This window comes from Mauremys mutica, chromosome 1, assembly GCF_020497125.1.
Source record: "Mauremys mutica isolate MM-2020 ecotype Southern chromosome 1, ASM2049712v1, whole genome shotgun sequence".
Taxonomy (NCBI): domain Eukaryota; kingdom Metazoa; phylum Chordata; order Testudines; family Geoemydidae; genus Mauremys; species Mauremys mutica.
The window spans coordinates 324,532,653-324,547,084 of NC_059072.1; the positions used below are offsets into that span (position 1 = coordinate 324,532,653).

Here is a 14,432-nt window from a genome sequence, read left to right on the forward strand (position 1 = left end):
GGCCCTGCGTTGCTCCCGGAAGCAGCCAGCACCACGTCCCTGCAGCCCCTGGGGGATGTGGGGGCAGAGGGCTCCATGTGCTGCCCTCACCTGCAGGCACCACCCCCCGCAGCTCCCATTGGCCAGGAATGGGGAACTGCAGCCAACAGGAGCTTTGGGGGAGGTATCCACAGGCGAGGGCTGAGCATGGAGCCCTCTGCCCCCCTCTCTTCCAGGGGCCGCAGGGACTTGGTGCTGGCCACTTCTGGGAGTGGCATGGGCCCAGGGCAGGCAGGGAGCCTGCCTTAGCCCTGCTGTGTGCCACTGCCACCCCAGAGCTGCTCAACATAAGAAGCACTGGGCTGGAGACTGCACCCCAACCCCCTTCCCTGAGCCCCCAATCCGCTGCACTCCAAACCCCTCCCTGCACCCCCCTTTGCCTTGTGCCCCCTCCCACACACAGCACTCCTTCCCGCACCCCAATCCCTGCCCCAGCCCTACATTCATGGCCCTACATGCAATTTCCCCACCCAGATGTGGCCCTCAGGCCAAAAAGTTTGCCCACTCCTGCGCTTAATGATTGCAGCTCCACATTAGGACAATGAAAATAATCAAATCCCATGTTTCAGGACTTCAGCTGGTGACCTGCAGGGAACAGGAAGGAATCTCCTGACCTCATGCACTACTGGTCAGATGTATTCTTAGGGTGGGGATGGGGTTCACTTTCTTCTGAACCATCAGAGATTGGTCACAGCTAGAGATGAAACACCAGATGGAGTGGACCAGTGCTCTGAGATGGTACAGAGAATTGTTTTAGATGCCTGGATGGAGTTTCTTGCTGACATACTTAGGGTCAAACTGATGGCTAGATTTGGCATTGGGATGGAATTTTTTCCCCTAGGTAAGGCTGGCAGGAAACTTGGGGGGGTGGGGGGGTTCACCTTTCTCTGTAGCATGGGGCGTGCATCGCCTGCTACGATCATCTGAGCATAATCAATTCCCTGCCACTGCAGGGGCCTCAGGCATTGGTGGTACCTCGGTCTCTCCTGTTCTTTGTCTGAGGTACATAACAGTTTAGCTTCCCAAGGATCAAAATACTTAGTCGATCTAAAATAACTAGACTGAACATAAGGATATCTGGGTGACAATTAATAGGGAGGACAGCGTAGATGATCTAATGGTCCCTTCTGGCCTTGAACTCTATGAAATCTAGTAAAGTTAAGCTTGTGCATGTTTGCAGGATCTGGGCCTCTTCCTGCAGAAAGAGAATCTGGCCCCTAGGCTTCCTGAGTACCATGTTGTTGTAATTTTTCTAAGAATGCTGGAAGCATTTGTTGCAAAACAGAACAAAAATGTGGCTACATACGTATCTTCATTTTTCATTTCTAGAGGAGGAGCAGGACCTCTTGCTTGACCAAGGGGATCAAATACAGAACCTGCAAATTAACACATGGCACTGAGAACAGTAAATTCTATGACAGACAGTGAATTTCATGACAGACAGTGAATTCTAGCCATCCTACCTCTCAAAGCTGCTTTAGTGTAACCTGCTGCATGAACTGCTGTCAGAGGTCGAGCAACTCCATCCTTAAATTAAGAGAAAAAGACTTTTTTATGATTGAAAATATTCTGAAAACCAAAAATGGGGAAAAAGCAGGGGGATGAGTTACATATTCAAACATAAGTGGGAAGCATGTTTTGTGGTGATCTGTGGTTGGCGGCCCATACCCCGGTTGGGGTGACGGGCATGAATGATGATGAATGACAGACCGACTTAGCACTAGTAAGCCTCGTTTACACTGACCAGGGTCTTTCACAACCCTTAGGTATATTGTAGCAGACTCTACAGTAGCAAAATACATATTGGAATTATTTCTAAGTAATAAAAGTTACAAACAAACTTTGCCTTTTTACATAGATAACCCTAATCTTTTTTGTTGCTGATAATTTTAATGTATGCCATATAATTGTCTCTGATTTTTTAAATATTCTTCTTAAGGGCTGGCCTGTTAGACTAGTAGCTCTGTAATGTGCTGTCACATGCTGCCATGTGAGTGTCAGAGTTCTTTTTTTCCTGGGCAGCAAGGATTGAGAGCCCTGAGAAATTGTGGGTCAGATTGAGTCGAATTGGACAAGACAAAGAGGCACAAGCTGTCTAGAAACCAGCTGTAATTCAGTAGCTGAGAAATCCCCAAGCTTGGGAGAGTTCATAGCTGGCAAAGAGACAGCATATCCACCTCCTGGAACATTTTCATTAAAAAGAGAACATTCACAGTATAACTTCAGCATACTGAGCCCACACTCAAAGTCAATAATAAAATATTACCTGTATAGCTCCTGTCATTGGTCTTCCCATTGATGACGATAATAAAGTCTTTGACTACCAAAATAAAAAAAAAATAAAATTAACAATCTTAAGATCTTTTTCTACTTTAGAAGTTTAGAACCAAAACTATAAATACTTAAATATGTAGTCGTTTCGGTCGCATGAATGTACAACTTTAGGATATGATCCTGCTCCCCTTGAAATCAATAGCAAAACTCCCATTGATTTCACTGAGGCAGGATATGCTTCCACTGTAGGGCATAAATATTATGAAGGTACCTGGTAGCAACTCCATAGTTATGGTTGAGTTCTAAAATGGATTTAAAATTTAAATAAATTCCTGTTTTACTCTAGAAGTAAGAGATAAGCCTTGTAAAATTTCACAGATTTTACGCCCTTTGAATTTTCTGTATACTTTTTGTTTAGTCTCTGTTAATCAGTTTTTAATGGGCTCTGGTTGAAATTTGTCCATCGCAGTCATACATTTCATGACTGACTTTTTTTTTTTTAATTGTCAGTCAACACAAACATTAGTAGAGAGGTGCATCCTGATAGACCCAGTACAATAGGTAGTTTTTATTTTTTAATTAGATTTAGGAGGACTTTGGCTATTGATCATGTTATAACTGTAAGTTATATGCTTTATACCTAAACTAGAGATGTAAATATTGTTTAAAAAGTTAACCGTTTAAACTATTACAATTCTATTGTTTAAAGGGTTAATCGATTAAAGGGGAAGGAGCCGGGGTTGTTCTGGCCGTCGAGGCAGGAGCTAGGGTCAGCCAGCCAGCCATGGGGCTGGGGTCAGCTGGCCATCCAGCCGGCTGAGTGCAGCTGGGGGCCAGTTAACCGATTAACATTTTACATCCCTAACCTAAACCTAATAAAATGGGGCCACGTGCCCATAAAAGCTTCTTCACTGTGAGCTATGCTTTTCTGTCAGATTTTATTCTACAACAGAAAAGGTATATAAAGGGTTAATTTGCAACAGCTAATTGTTAATATGTTCTCCATCAGCAGATACACTTCTACCCCCTTCCCTGCCACTTAAGCATCTTCATTTATAAACAGTTACAGCTGCTGCATGCATAACACACACAACTTTTTATTTACTTGCTGTCAAGTCTCCTAACAGTAAAGACCATCTACGTCTCCTCACCTTACTATTGTGATAACTACTGTATACCATAGATCGTGCACCACAGTTTAAACTCTGTCCCACTAGAGATTCTTTCTGAATAAGCTATTTAAGATACGTCCTTTCCTATCTAGCCACACAGTTAAAACCTGTACTCTCACTATATTGCATCTTGATTACTGCATCACTCTTCTTTCTGGTGTTAACCAATGCAATCTGTAAACTCTTTGAGGCAGGGAGTGTCTTTTTGTTCCATGTTTGTACACTGCCTAGCACAACGGGGTCCTGGTCCATGACTGGAGCCCTTACCTGCTATAATACACATAATAATAATAATGCCAGCCTTCCCTTACCATGGGAACTGCCCCTCTGAACACAGCCCTTTACCAAACTAATTTCTCCAAACACCACTAATTACTACACTAAATATCCACAACTATGAGTGTTGGGAGGAAAAATAATCTGGTAAAGGGGTGTGTCCAGATCAAAGGGCAGGGGAAGAGGAAAGTCTACAGTGCAGTGACTTTCAATGGGACTTAGGTGCTTTTGAAAATTCTAACCAGTGAGCTTGCCTAAGAGATAGCTAAAGCAATATACCTGTCTAGAGAAGCACATACTTAAAGGGTCTAAACACTGAGGAGGATGAGGAATTTTAAGGTGTTCCGAGAGAGTGTAACTGGAAGTGATGACATCAAATTAGACAACAGGAAAATTATGACTATTGGGAAAAATTTCCAAACAGAAGTCCAATTCACTGTGGAATAGTTCATAAAGGTAGTTCCATTGCTTGAGTTATTTAAATAGGACTGGATAAAAAGCACTCAAGAATGTTCCTTCCAATTTAATCTTGCAATGGCAGTGGGATCCACAAGATGACCGAAGAGAAATTAGGCATCAAATATAGCTATAATTAAAGTAATGAATAATTATTCAAATGATCTTGTCTATATTTAGGGTTTAAGAACTCAAAAGAAATCTGTATAAAATTAAATGTAATTTGAAAATTCTTTAAAATTTAATATTTACATTAGCATCATGCAATTTCTATAGCATACTCCAAAACTGACCACCACATAAACACAAAGGGTGCAGTCCAACTCCCACTGCAGTCAATGGAAGTCTTCCCGTCAATTTCAAAGCAAATTCAATCAAACCTTTAATGTTGAATTCTGTCCTCTAATACAGTACCTAGGAAGCACTGTCAAGTATCTTGAAAAATCAGTAACTGTGCCTTATCCAAGTGCGCAGCTGCTGATATTCAAAGTTAAGCAATGAGTGTGGCTCACCGGAGGAAAGGATTGAGACAAAAAGAGACAACACTGAACATAGGCTTTAGAGGGTTGTATAGACTCAAGACCCCAGGTAGAGCTTCTCTTTGATTAAGTTTAAAACACAGAACTAAAACTTACCCCAAACCCTGTAGCTAAAGGCCGTGAAGCTGATGTGCCTGGAATTTTGGCTGTTATCTTGGTAAAAAAAACAAACAAACCATAATTAATCCAAATATGATTACTCGGTCTTTTTACATAGGTTAATAAAACAAGTTCACAGAAATGATCATGCATTAAAAAAAGTACAGAAAGTTCTATAGTGATGTCTCTATGTTCAGTTTTATTTGTATAAATCATAGCTCCCGCTTTAAAATATGTACCTTTCTGGTGATTAAATTGCACATGATTCTTAATGGGTTCAGCTCTTATTTAGAAGCACACAGTCCTTACAACAGAATATACATTTCAAAAGTAAGGTCTACATGTCAATTTTCCATTTCTTTTGAAAAAGGATGTAAGAGTTTTGAAGTTATAACTAAATAAAAGCAACCAAAGTTATCTGAATAAAATTAAATTGCAACAACACTCCAGAGTTTGGTATATTATACTCCATTCTCCATCCCACCTTTGAGGTATGTCAAGGCCAACTTCCTTCTGGATTGATGCATTATGCAGGGACGCTTTAGAATCTGTTATTTCATTCTAATCAGTGTCTGGCTCATTTTATTGTATAGGAATAAGGCAGTAGTGCTTAGTGGTCAGGACACTCTGCCATGTCCTTTTTAAGGGTTTGAAGGATCCAACATAAAGACCTAGATGGGATATGTAGAGGAAGCGGTCCTGGGAATGAACAGTGCCTGGAAGGTTTCAGAGTAGCAGCCGTGTTAGTCTGTATCCGCAAAAAGAACAGGAGTAGGAAATCCTGTCATTGTATCTTTAAGGGCCTGGGGCAGGATCCTTGCAGAGAGGGCGGAGCAAGGCTCCACCATTCCTCCACCAATTGGGAATGAGCTGGGAGAAGGGGACCAGCATAAATGCTGTCTCCTCTGTCATCTCAGGGAGCTGCCTACAGACACTGAAGAAAGAAGGCTGCCTGCTGGATCCTCCTAACATCAGGATTAACTGATGAAAAAGGGGCCAGTTGAGGCAGAAGCTGGCTAAGGCCCTACAGCTGCCTAAATTATAACCCAGACCCAAGAAGGAGGGCTGAGGCTGTTCCTAGGAGACTGACTGACTGGCTGTTTCATTAATGTATATCCTGCTGCCCAGGAGGGACTGTCTGAAGCATAACCTCAGCTCCAGGAGGATGTCTCCTGAAATGGGACAAAGAGCAGACGAGGAGTCTTATAAGGAGCCAGAGGAAGGTGACTTTTGTTAGTTCCACCTGGTAAGTCACATTTTGTAGAAACTTAATAAAATCAGACCCCACAGAGGGGTGCATGCTCTTGAGTCAATGTAAATCTGATAACTGATTGAAAGAACCCAGGGGGAAGGCACATAGGGGTGTGTTGGAGAGGCTCACCCCCTGACAGATAAACATAAGAACAGCCAAACTGGGTCAGACCAAAGCCCAGTATCCTGTCTTCCAACAGTGGCAAATGCCAGGTTCCCCAGAGGGAATGAACAGAACAGGGAACCATCAAGTGATCCATCCGCTGTTGCCCATTCCCAGCTTCTGGAAAGCAGAGCGTAGGGACGCCATCCCTGCCCATCCTGGTTAATAGCTATTGATGGACCTATCCTCCATGAATTTATCTAATTCTTTTTTGAACCCTGTTAGTCTTGGCCTTCACAACATCCTCTGGAAAAGGATTCCACAGGTTGACTTTTCCCCATCCAAATATTTAAAAAATAATCATGTATAAGAACTATACTTACTGTATGGTGGAAGTTTAAAATCTCATGCTGTAGCTCTAATAATTTCGGCCTTATATCTCACATAAATGGCTAAACATTCTATCGTCATTTTAGAAATGCATTGAGACTGAGACTTGCCCAAAGGCAATGGGTGGCAGAGCCAAGATTAGAATCCAGATCTCCTGAGAATGTTTAGAAATATTACAATATATTTTAAAATTTACTTACTGGGGGTCTTCTACCATGACTAGTTCTCACAGCCTGCTGAAAAGCTGTGTCATTTTCTAAATCCTGAAACAAAACAATAATGTAAGAACTATCCAAAGACAACAAATAAAAATAAGTAATTTGCTCCTACAGTGCTTTACTATTGCCTGGGAGATGAGGAATAGGAGAGGGAGTGAGGGGAGGTACTAAAACTTGGCTGGCAGGTGGAGGGGAGGGGGGCAGTTCCAGGCTGGAAAGGGGAGCTTGGGAGTTCATATCTGCTCCCAGGCCTGATTTTGGGCCCTGCTGCAGTGCCTTCAGCCCCTCTTGTTCCCGCCCTCACCTCTGCCTCCCTTCATCCCCACCAGGCATGCACAAGTATACGTGAGGGTGGAGCCCCCACAATATTTCCACTGTGGGGGCACTAGCCCCTGCGTTTGGATGCCCTTGGATACTGCCAAATTACAGTTTGTAGTGTCAATAAGCTATGATTATACCACTTAAAGAACTGTTAGTTTACACAGAGCAATGTCAAATCAGAGTAACCATTGAAGAATAGTAAAACACTGGGAGAAAATTGAGCTTGATTTATAATACTTAGTAGTTACCATACACAGCTTTTTTATTTCTGTCTAAAGGGCTATACAGGCGCTAATTTGAATGCTTAACTGATCCTAGTGTGCATCTCTCATTGCTATTCCATAAACATATATTAGGTATTCCACTATTTATATATTTAAACATGCAGGATGTAGTATAAATCTTACTAGCTTATGGAGGAGGACATAGTATATTGAAAATACACTATAATGATCAATGAACTACATGACCTATTATGTCTTTTTCCGGCTCCACTCCAGCTCCAGGCAAAAACCTGCAGCTCCACTGCTCCGGAGCTGCTCCGCGCTCCAGCTTCGGGCTCCGCTCCAAAGCCGTTTTACATCACTTATGAAATCACAGAATCATAGAAATATATAGGTACATGTGGTGAGGGACAGCTTTAGGGAAAAGAAATGAGTTCTAGAATACTGGACCTAATAAGTTCAAGTAGTTCAACACTGAATAGAAGCTATTAACTGAATGCTTAGTCTGCATTCTTATTTAATTGGGTTAAAATGATTTTATGCAACAGTAATTTTCCAAATATAATTTTATTTTGACAAATTAGTGATTTTATTCCATTTAATATATACACTTGACTCAAAGAAAATCACAATGTGGTCCCATTGAAGGTGATGTCAAAACTCCCATAGAATTCAATGGGGCTAGGATTTCATCCCAGATGCCAAAACACAAACCTACTAAATCTCTGCTTTTAAACAGTTACAATTTAATATTTCATAAATTCTAATCTTCACAGCAAATAGACACTGGTTGAAGGTGCATAACAAAACTATCTCAGAATAGAAAACCAGCAATGAAATTATAACCACTCAAAATGATCTCTGAGACTTTTGATAAATCTGGATGGATGGGTGGAGGAAAACTACAAAGCAGCAATGCTTGCTGGTTTGTTTCTGATCATATCTAAAGCACCATCAAAATGCCAACTCCATGTGAAGATTACCTTATATCATACACATATATAACTGAGAAATGGTAAGTAGTTTTACCTCTGTGTCAAAGGTGGGGTTATAGTCATTGTAGCCAGAATAAAGATCATCTTCATCGGCTTTAGGTGCCAGGTGGACATTTTGCATCATTTTTACCTGAGAAACATTATGCAAAATACTTTCTCAGCATTATCATAAGTCTCCTTACAATTGGAAAATTATGAATAGTACTAAGCTTTTTTTCGTTCACAAGAACTAAAACTTTAGACCTAATCCAAACCTCACTGAAATCGAACCCTGACTTCAGCGGGTTTCGAATTAAACCCTGACAAAAAGCTTCAACACAGACTTAAAGGGACATAGTCCCCTTGAAACCTAGTCTGTTTGGGAAAAGTAGCAAGCCCCGCTGAAGTCAACGAGCTTCTGAGCAGATCTGAAGTACCCGGGGCAAGGAGAATGGACTAATAATTGGCCCGATGCTCTAGCTAGTCTGGCAATTCCTGTATCTACGGCAGAGACGCAGAACTGAAGCTCGCACACGCCTGTCTCTGAATGCGCGCGCCCCTCACCAGCGCTACACAATGCTGGGCTCGTGGGATTCCTCGCATGTGGGGTACCCCTGCCCTAGGGTGACCAGATGTCCCGATTTTAGACGGACAGTCCCGATATTTGGGGCTTATTTTTATGAGCTCCTATCACCCCCTGCCTCGATTTTTCACTCTTGCTGGCTGGTCACCCTACCCCGCCGGAGGGCGAGGGGCCCCACTGCGGTACGGAGCGTACAGACCCAGCGGGAGACATGGGCTCTTTCCCAAAGAGCCAGGGCTCCCGACCACGGCACTGGCAGTGGAGGGGAAGAAACCGTCAGACTGTAACGGCGCCACACGCCGTTCGCCCCCGGTTCCCCAGGACGGGCCCCGCCCAAAGCCCGCTCCGCAGCTGCTCCTGCATCGACTCCAGCCCCGTTATCTTCCCGCTCCTCAGCGCTCCGCCCGCTACCTTGTCCGGGAGCCCGCCCGCTCTGCGGCCCCGCTAGCAGGGGAGCCGGTAACAGGCCCGCACCGCACGGGCTCCGGGCAGTGGTCGCTCACAGGATCCCATCCCATAATGCACCGCGGCAAGCGGAGCGGCCGGGAGCAGTGCGTCCGGTTGCTAGGAGACGAGAGAGACTCGGCGGGCCCTGGCCCTTGTGGCGTCAGAAACAGCCTCCTGCGAGACTCTGCACTTGCTGAACGTGCGCGAGCGATTGGCGCATGCTCAGTAGCAAGTCTGGAAGCCGTTGCTCACACTCTGCCCTGACCCTCAGTTTCTGCTCCCTGAGCGAAGGGCGGGAGAAGAGCGGGGCCAAAAAGCGGAGAGGTCAGCGGGGTTTGTGCTGCTCCGCAGCGCCCTACACAGGGCTGTGCTGTTAGAGGCCTCCTCTACCCCAGTGCCCCGGGCTCCAGCTGTGCCACGTCAGGGAAGCTGTAGACACCTGCCTGCTGGAGACTTGATTCTGAGGCAGGTTTTCCTTTTTCCTGCTAGGGTAGGCAGGTTCAGAGGTGAAACCCAGTCAGTTTCAGCAAAGCCAACCCGCGCCCCAAAACACACAGAGAAAGGTGGAGGGAGCAACATGCACAAAAAGGAGACGCTCCTTCATGACCCACAGTTCACAAAGAAAAAGATTTGGGGGTGGGGGGTGGATAATCAGCTGAACATGAGCGCCCAGTGCCAGGCTGTGGCCAAGAAAGCTAATGCTATCCTGGGATGCATAAATGGGAATCTCCAGTAAGAGTCAAGAGATTATTTTTACTTCTGTATTTGACACTGGTGCAATTGCTGCCAGAATAGTGTGGCCAGTTCTAGTGCCCACAACTAAAGAAGGACATTGCTAAGTTGTAGAGGGCTCAGAGAAAAGCCACAAGAATGATTAGAGAGTTAGAAAACTTGGCTTTAAGTGATTGACTCAAGGAGCAAAATGTATTTACTGGTAGTTTAACAAAGAGAAGGTTAAGGTTAAGAACTTGATTAGTCTACAATTACATAAACGGGGAACAAATATCTAATCTATCAGAGAAAGGTATATCACAATTCAATGACTGGAAATTGAAGCTAAACAAATTCAGACCAGAAATAAGGCATATATTTGTAATGGTGAGAATAATTAACCATTGGAATAATTTCTCAAGGGTCATGGTTGATTCTCCATCACTGACAATTTTTAAATCAAGATTGGATGATTTGGGGGGATTTCTATGACCTCTGTTATACAGGAGGTCAGACTAGATGATCACAATGGTTCCTTCTGGCCTTGGAATCTATGAATCAATGGGAAAAAAGATTAGTGACAACTTTTAGGCCCTGATCCTTCAAGAGAATTACGTGATCCACTGGGATAGATCATGCATGCATCCGATGAAGTGGGTATTCACCTACAAAAGCTCATGCTCCAATACGTTTGTTAGTCTATAAGGTGCCACAGAACTCTTTGCTGCTTTTACAGATCCAGACTAACATGGCTACCCCTCTGATACTGGGATATATCAGGCACCTAAATATTTTGGTTGATGTAGGTTGACTATTCCTGTTTGATCCTTCTAGAATTCTGTGTAGCATCCATCACCATACCATCTGAGACACCAATCCTTCAAACACTTATGAATGTTCCTAATGTTATGCATGACCTATTGAGGTCCCTTCCAGTCCCATGATTCTATGTGAGTACTTTATGGGTTATGTTAAGCATGTTTACAAATTGTAGCCTATGTGCTTACCAAGGGGCAGCATATTCTTCCGCTCATCTTTCCTCATCCTTTAGACCAGAAAATTAAGACGGACGATGGTAATCCTGTCAGAATATGCTTCCCCTCACTCACCTTTCCTCATCCCCTGGTCCAGGATAGCAAATTCTGACAGATGCTCATCTGTCGGAATTTGCTACAGTTATACCTGTGAAGAAAGATAAGCATTTTGATAGGGAGGCAAAAAATGAGATGCCCTCAATATGGGAAGTGTTTTCGGACTCCCACTCTCAGCATCCTGCCAATCATACAGTGCAGAGGCTAGAGTTCTGGACGATCTAATCTTGACTAGCCACTGAGAAAAGTGTCTGCTTTATTGGGAGTGGTGAGCATTGTATGCTTAGCATGTGTATTCTGTTTTGGTAATTCTTAATAAATAGAGGTTAAGGATATTACTGGGTAAGGTTCTTTAACTGGTAAAAGACCCATCAAACCTGCAGAAGATTATGCCCTGAGTCCTAGGAATCGGGTAAGGGTGGCCCTAAACCCTAGGAACTGAGTAAGGGTAGTTTCCTTTTGCCCAAGGCCGGCTCCAGACCCCAGCGCGCCAAGCGCACGCTTGGGGCGGCGTCCCGCGGGAGGCCGGCAGGCGGCTGCGGTGGACCTTCCGCAGGCATGCCTGCGGAGGGTCCGCTGGTCCCGCGGCTCCGGTGGACCTCCCGCAGACGTGCCTGCGGAGGGTCCGCTGGTCCTGCGGCTTCAGTGGAGCATCCGCAGGCATGCCTGCGGGAGGTCCACTGGAGTCCCGGGACCAGCAGACCCTCCGCAGGCACGTCTGCGGGAGGTCCACCGGGGCCGTGGGACTGGCGACCGCCAGAGAGTCCCCCGCGGCGCGCCACCCTACTTGGGGCGGCGAAATTCCTAGAGCCGCCCCTGCTTTCGCCCCGAGCCCTAGGAACTGGGTAAGGGTTGGGGTGCTTAAATTAACTGGGTTATGCCTTGAGTCCATGGAAAGGTAAAAGTGGGGTGCCCTAGAGTGTGAGAGTAACACATTCTGGCAACTCTTTTGCTATGTTGCTCTATATTGCATATAATAGAAAGTCCTAATATTTATAACTTGTTTATTATTTGTATTGCCGTAGTGACTAGGAGCCCTAGTCATGGACCCTATTTTGGTAGGCATTGTACAAACACAGAGAGATGGTCCCGAGCCTACACCAAAGAGTTTACAATCTAAAGCCATGTCTAAACTAGAAAGTTTTCCTGGTAGAACATTACCGACATTTCTATGTCAGTGCAGCATGTGCACACTTAGCAGCCTTTGTTGCTATGCTTCCTCACTGCCAGAGGTTCTGTCAGCAAAAGATGTGATGCAGTATGTTTACGTATCCTAGTGTACCCAATACCACCATCCACTCCACAGCTTTGTGGGAAATTTTTGCAGTTCATTGTAGAATACCAGCAATATGTTCAGGAAATTATGGGAGCTCAGGGTTAAATTCCTGCAATTCCCTTTCTTCCAGCCCATAACTTTTGTGACTTTTTTAAAATGTGCACAGTTCTTTGTGCTGCTCTTTCAGTGTCTGCTATCTTGCCATCCAGGATCACCTTGCACAGATTGGAGTTATTGTGTTTGTTTTAAAGACAGGTCTAGTTGCAGAGCTTCAATGACTGCCACTGCCACAGTAGCTGGTGATGCTGTGATGAAGATGAGACAAACAAGAAGGAAGAATGGATGATGCAGAAAGTACATAAAAATTGCAAGGTGCTGTTGGCATTCGCTGACGAGGTCCACGTGGTCGAGTGGCACTTCTGGGCCCATGAAATGGGGCTGAAGTGGTGGGACTATATTGTGAGGCAGATCTGAGATGAGCAGTAGTTGCTGTAGAACTTTCAAATACAAAGGCCACTTTCCTAGGGTTGTGTGGTGAGCTCGTCTTAGCCCTCAATTGCAGAGACATCAGAATGAGAGCTGCTTTGACCATAGAAAAGAGGGTGGTGATTGTGCTCTAGAAGTGTGCAATCCCAGGCTGCTATTAGTCCATGGTGGGGACGTTTGTCATCCAGGTGTGCGTGGCTATTAAGCGTGTCCTGTTGCATAGTATTGTGACTCTGGGCAATGTGCAGGAAATAATAAAGGGACTTGAAGCAATGGACTTCCTGAACTGTGGTGGGGTAATAGGCTGCATAGCCTGATCCTGCTGCCTGGTCCCTCCCCCGACCTTAGCGCTTAGTACATAAACAGAAATGGGTATTTGTGCCTGGTTATGCAAGCACTTGTATATTACTGGAGGGTGTTTCACTGACATTAATGATGGCTGGTCAAGGAAGACTCATGATGCTTACATCTGTAGGAATACTTTTTGAAAAGATGTAAGCAGGGATACTTATCCTGTACCAGCACAACCACATTAGCACTGCTGGAATGCTGTGACATTCTCCAAAGTACTGGAGTACTTCTGGACTGCTGGACAGCTGTGTTCCCTCAATTCTCCAAGCCGGGGTGCCTTTTACACTGCTTTGCTTTGAGAGCAACCTCTCCTGGCCTGCTCACAGGCAGCCTCTAGCATGTAAATTACTCCCAGCTGAGTTATAGGAGTGTTCAGCCAGCCACTCCAGAATTCTCAGTACCAGAGTTGTCCCCAGAAATGTGCATCTTGTACTGCCCCGCAATAATAATAATAATACAAGCTCATAGAAAATAAAATGACAGACTAACAGAAAATGATATGCACAAACCCTCTATCTCACATGGAGATTCCAAACACACAGACACAAGTTTATTAACTACAGAAAGATAAATTTTAAGCGATTACAAATAATGAGGCATAAAAGTCAGAATTGGTTACGAAGGTATAAAAGGTAAAACACAAACTAATACCTAACTTAACAAGCTAAGTGAACCTGAACCAAAAAGGTTTTTCTCATTACATGCTCACAGCAGTCTGGCTGTATTCCTTCAGCCAGGACCACTCCCTCAGTTCAATGATGCTTCATTTGTCTTTCAAACGTTGTTGATGTCATGAGTCAAAATGAGGGGTGAGATGTGTTTTGTGTCCTCTGTTCTCCCTTCTCATAGCATTTCTCTTATTTGAGAATTCTCTCCAGCTGGGTTCAGGCGACAGCAAGTCTGTTAGCCAAGACGTAAATTTCTCACTCACATTCTTCTTTCTGCCAAAGAATGGCCATTTAACCAGGTGTTAGTCCATCTGATTTTATTGACACTTGGCTGAGGCATCAGTTTGCCTTTTGTCTCTGAGGAGCTGGTGTCCGCCTGCTTTTCTAAACTTGGAGCATGTCTCAGCAATGTCATACAATATAATCTTATAACTTTACATACAGTGTTGCCATACACATTTTACCAGGACAACAATGATCAGC

General features: G+C 44.3%; 1 protein-coding gene and 1 long non-coding RNA gene across 5 annotated transcripts in view; one reads left to right on the forward strand and one right to left on the reverse strand.

Annotated features, from left to right (window-relative positions):
• Positions 1–9,496, reverse strand: part of IFT88 (intraflagellar transport 88) — a 79,751-nt gene extending 70,255 nt beyond the window's left edge. For 2 of the 3 annotated variants that reach the window (XM_045017782.1, XM_045017772.1), the window contains exons 1-7: positions 9,331–9,482; positions 8,392–8,487; positions 6,800–6,862; positions 4,853–4,909; positions 2,306–2,359; positions 1,503–1,566; positions 1,346–1,415 (exon numbers count right to left, since the gene is read on the reverse strand). In XM_045017782.1, the coding sequence (XP_044873717.1) occupies positions 1,346–1,415; positions 1,503–1,566; positions 2,306–2,359; positions 4,853–4,909; positions 6,800–6,862; positions 8,392–8,481 (398 nt within the window). In that variant the 5' untranslated portion in view covers positions 8,482–8,487; positions 9,331–9,482. Of the gene's footprint in view, positions 1–1,345; positions 1,416–1,502; positions 1,567–2,305; positions 2,360–4,852; positions 4,910–6,799; positions 6,863–8,391; positions 8,488–9,330 lie in introns of all 3 variants that reach the window. The other variant, XM_045017792.1, reaches the window with a different exon arrangement.
• Positions 9,497–9,517: 21 nt separating this feature from the next.
• On the forward strand, positions 9,518–13,114 carry LOC123370907. Of its 2 annotated transcripts, none has more exons than XR_006579619.1 (3): positions 9,518–9,690; positions 10,912–11,027; positions 12,696–13,114. It is a non-coding gene; the product is annotated as an uncharacterized LOC123370907 (long non-coding RNA). The 2 variants fall into 2 exon arrangements; XR_006579618.1 differs by having other exon boundaries at positions 12,700–13,114.
• The last annotated feature ends 1,318 nt before the right edge of the window (positions 13,115–14,432 follow it).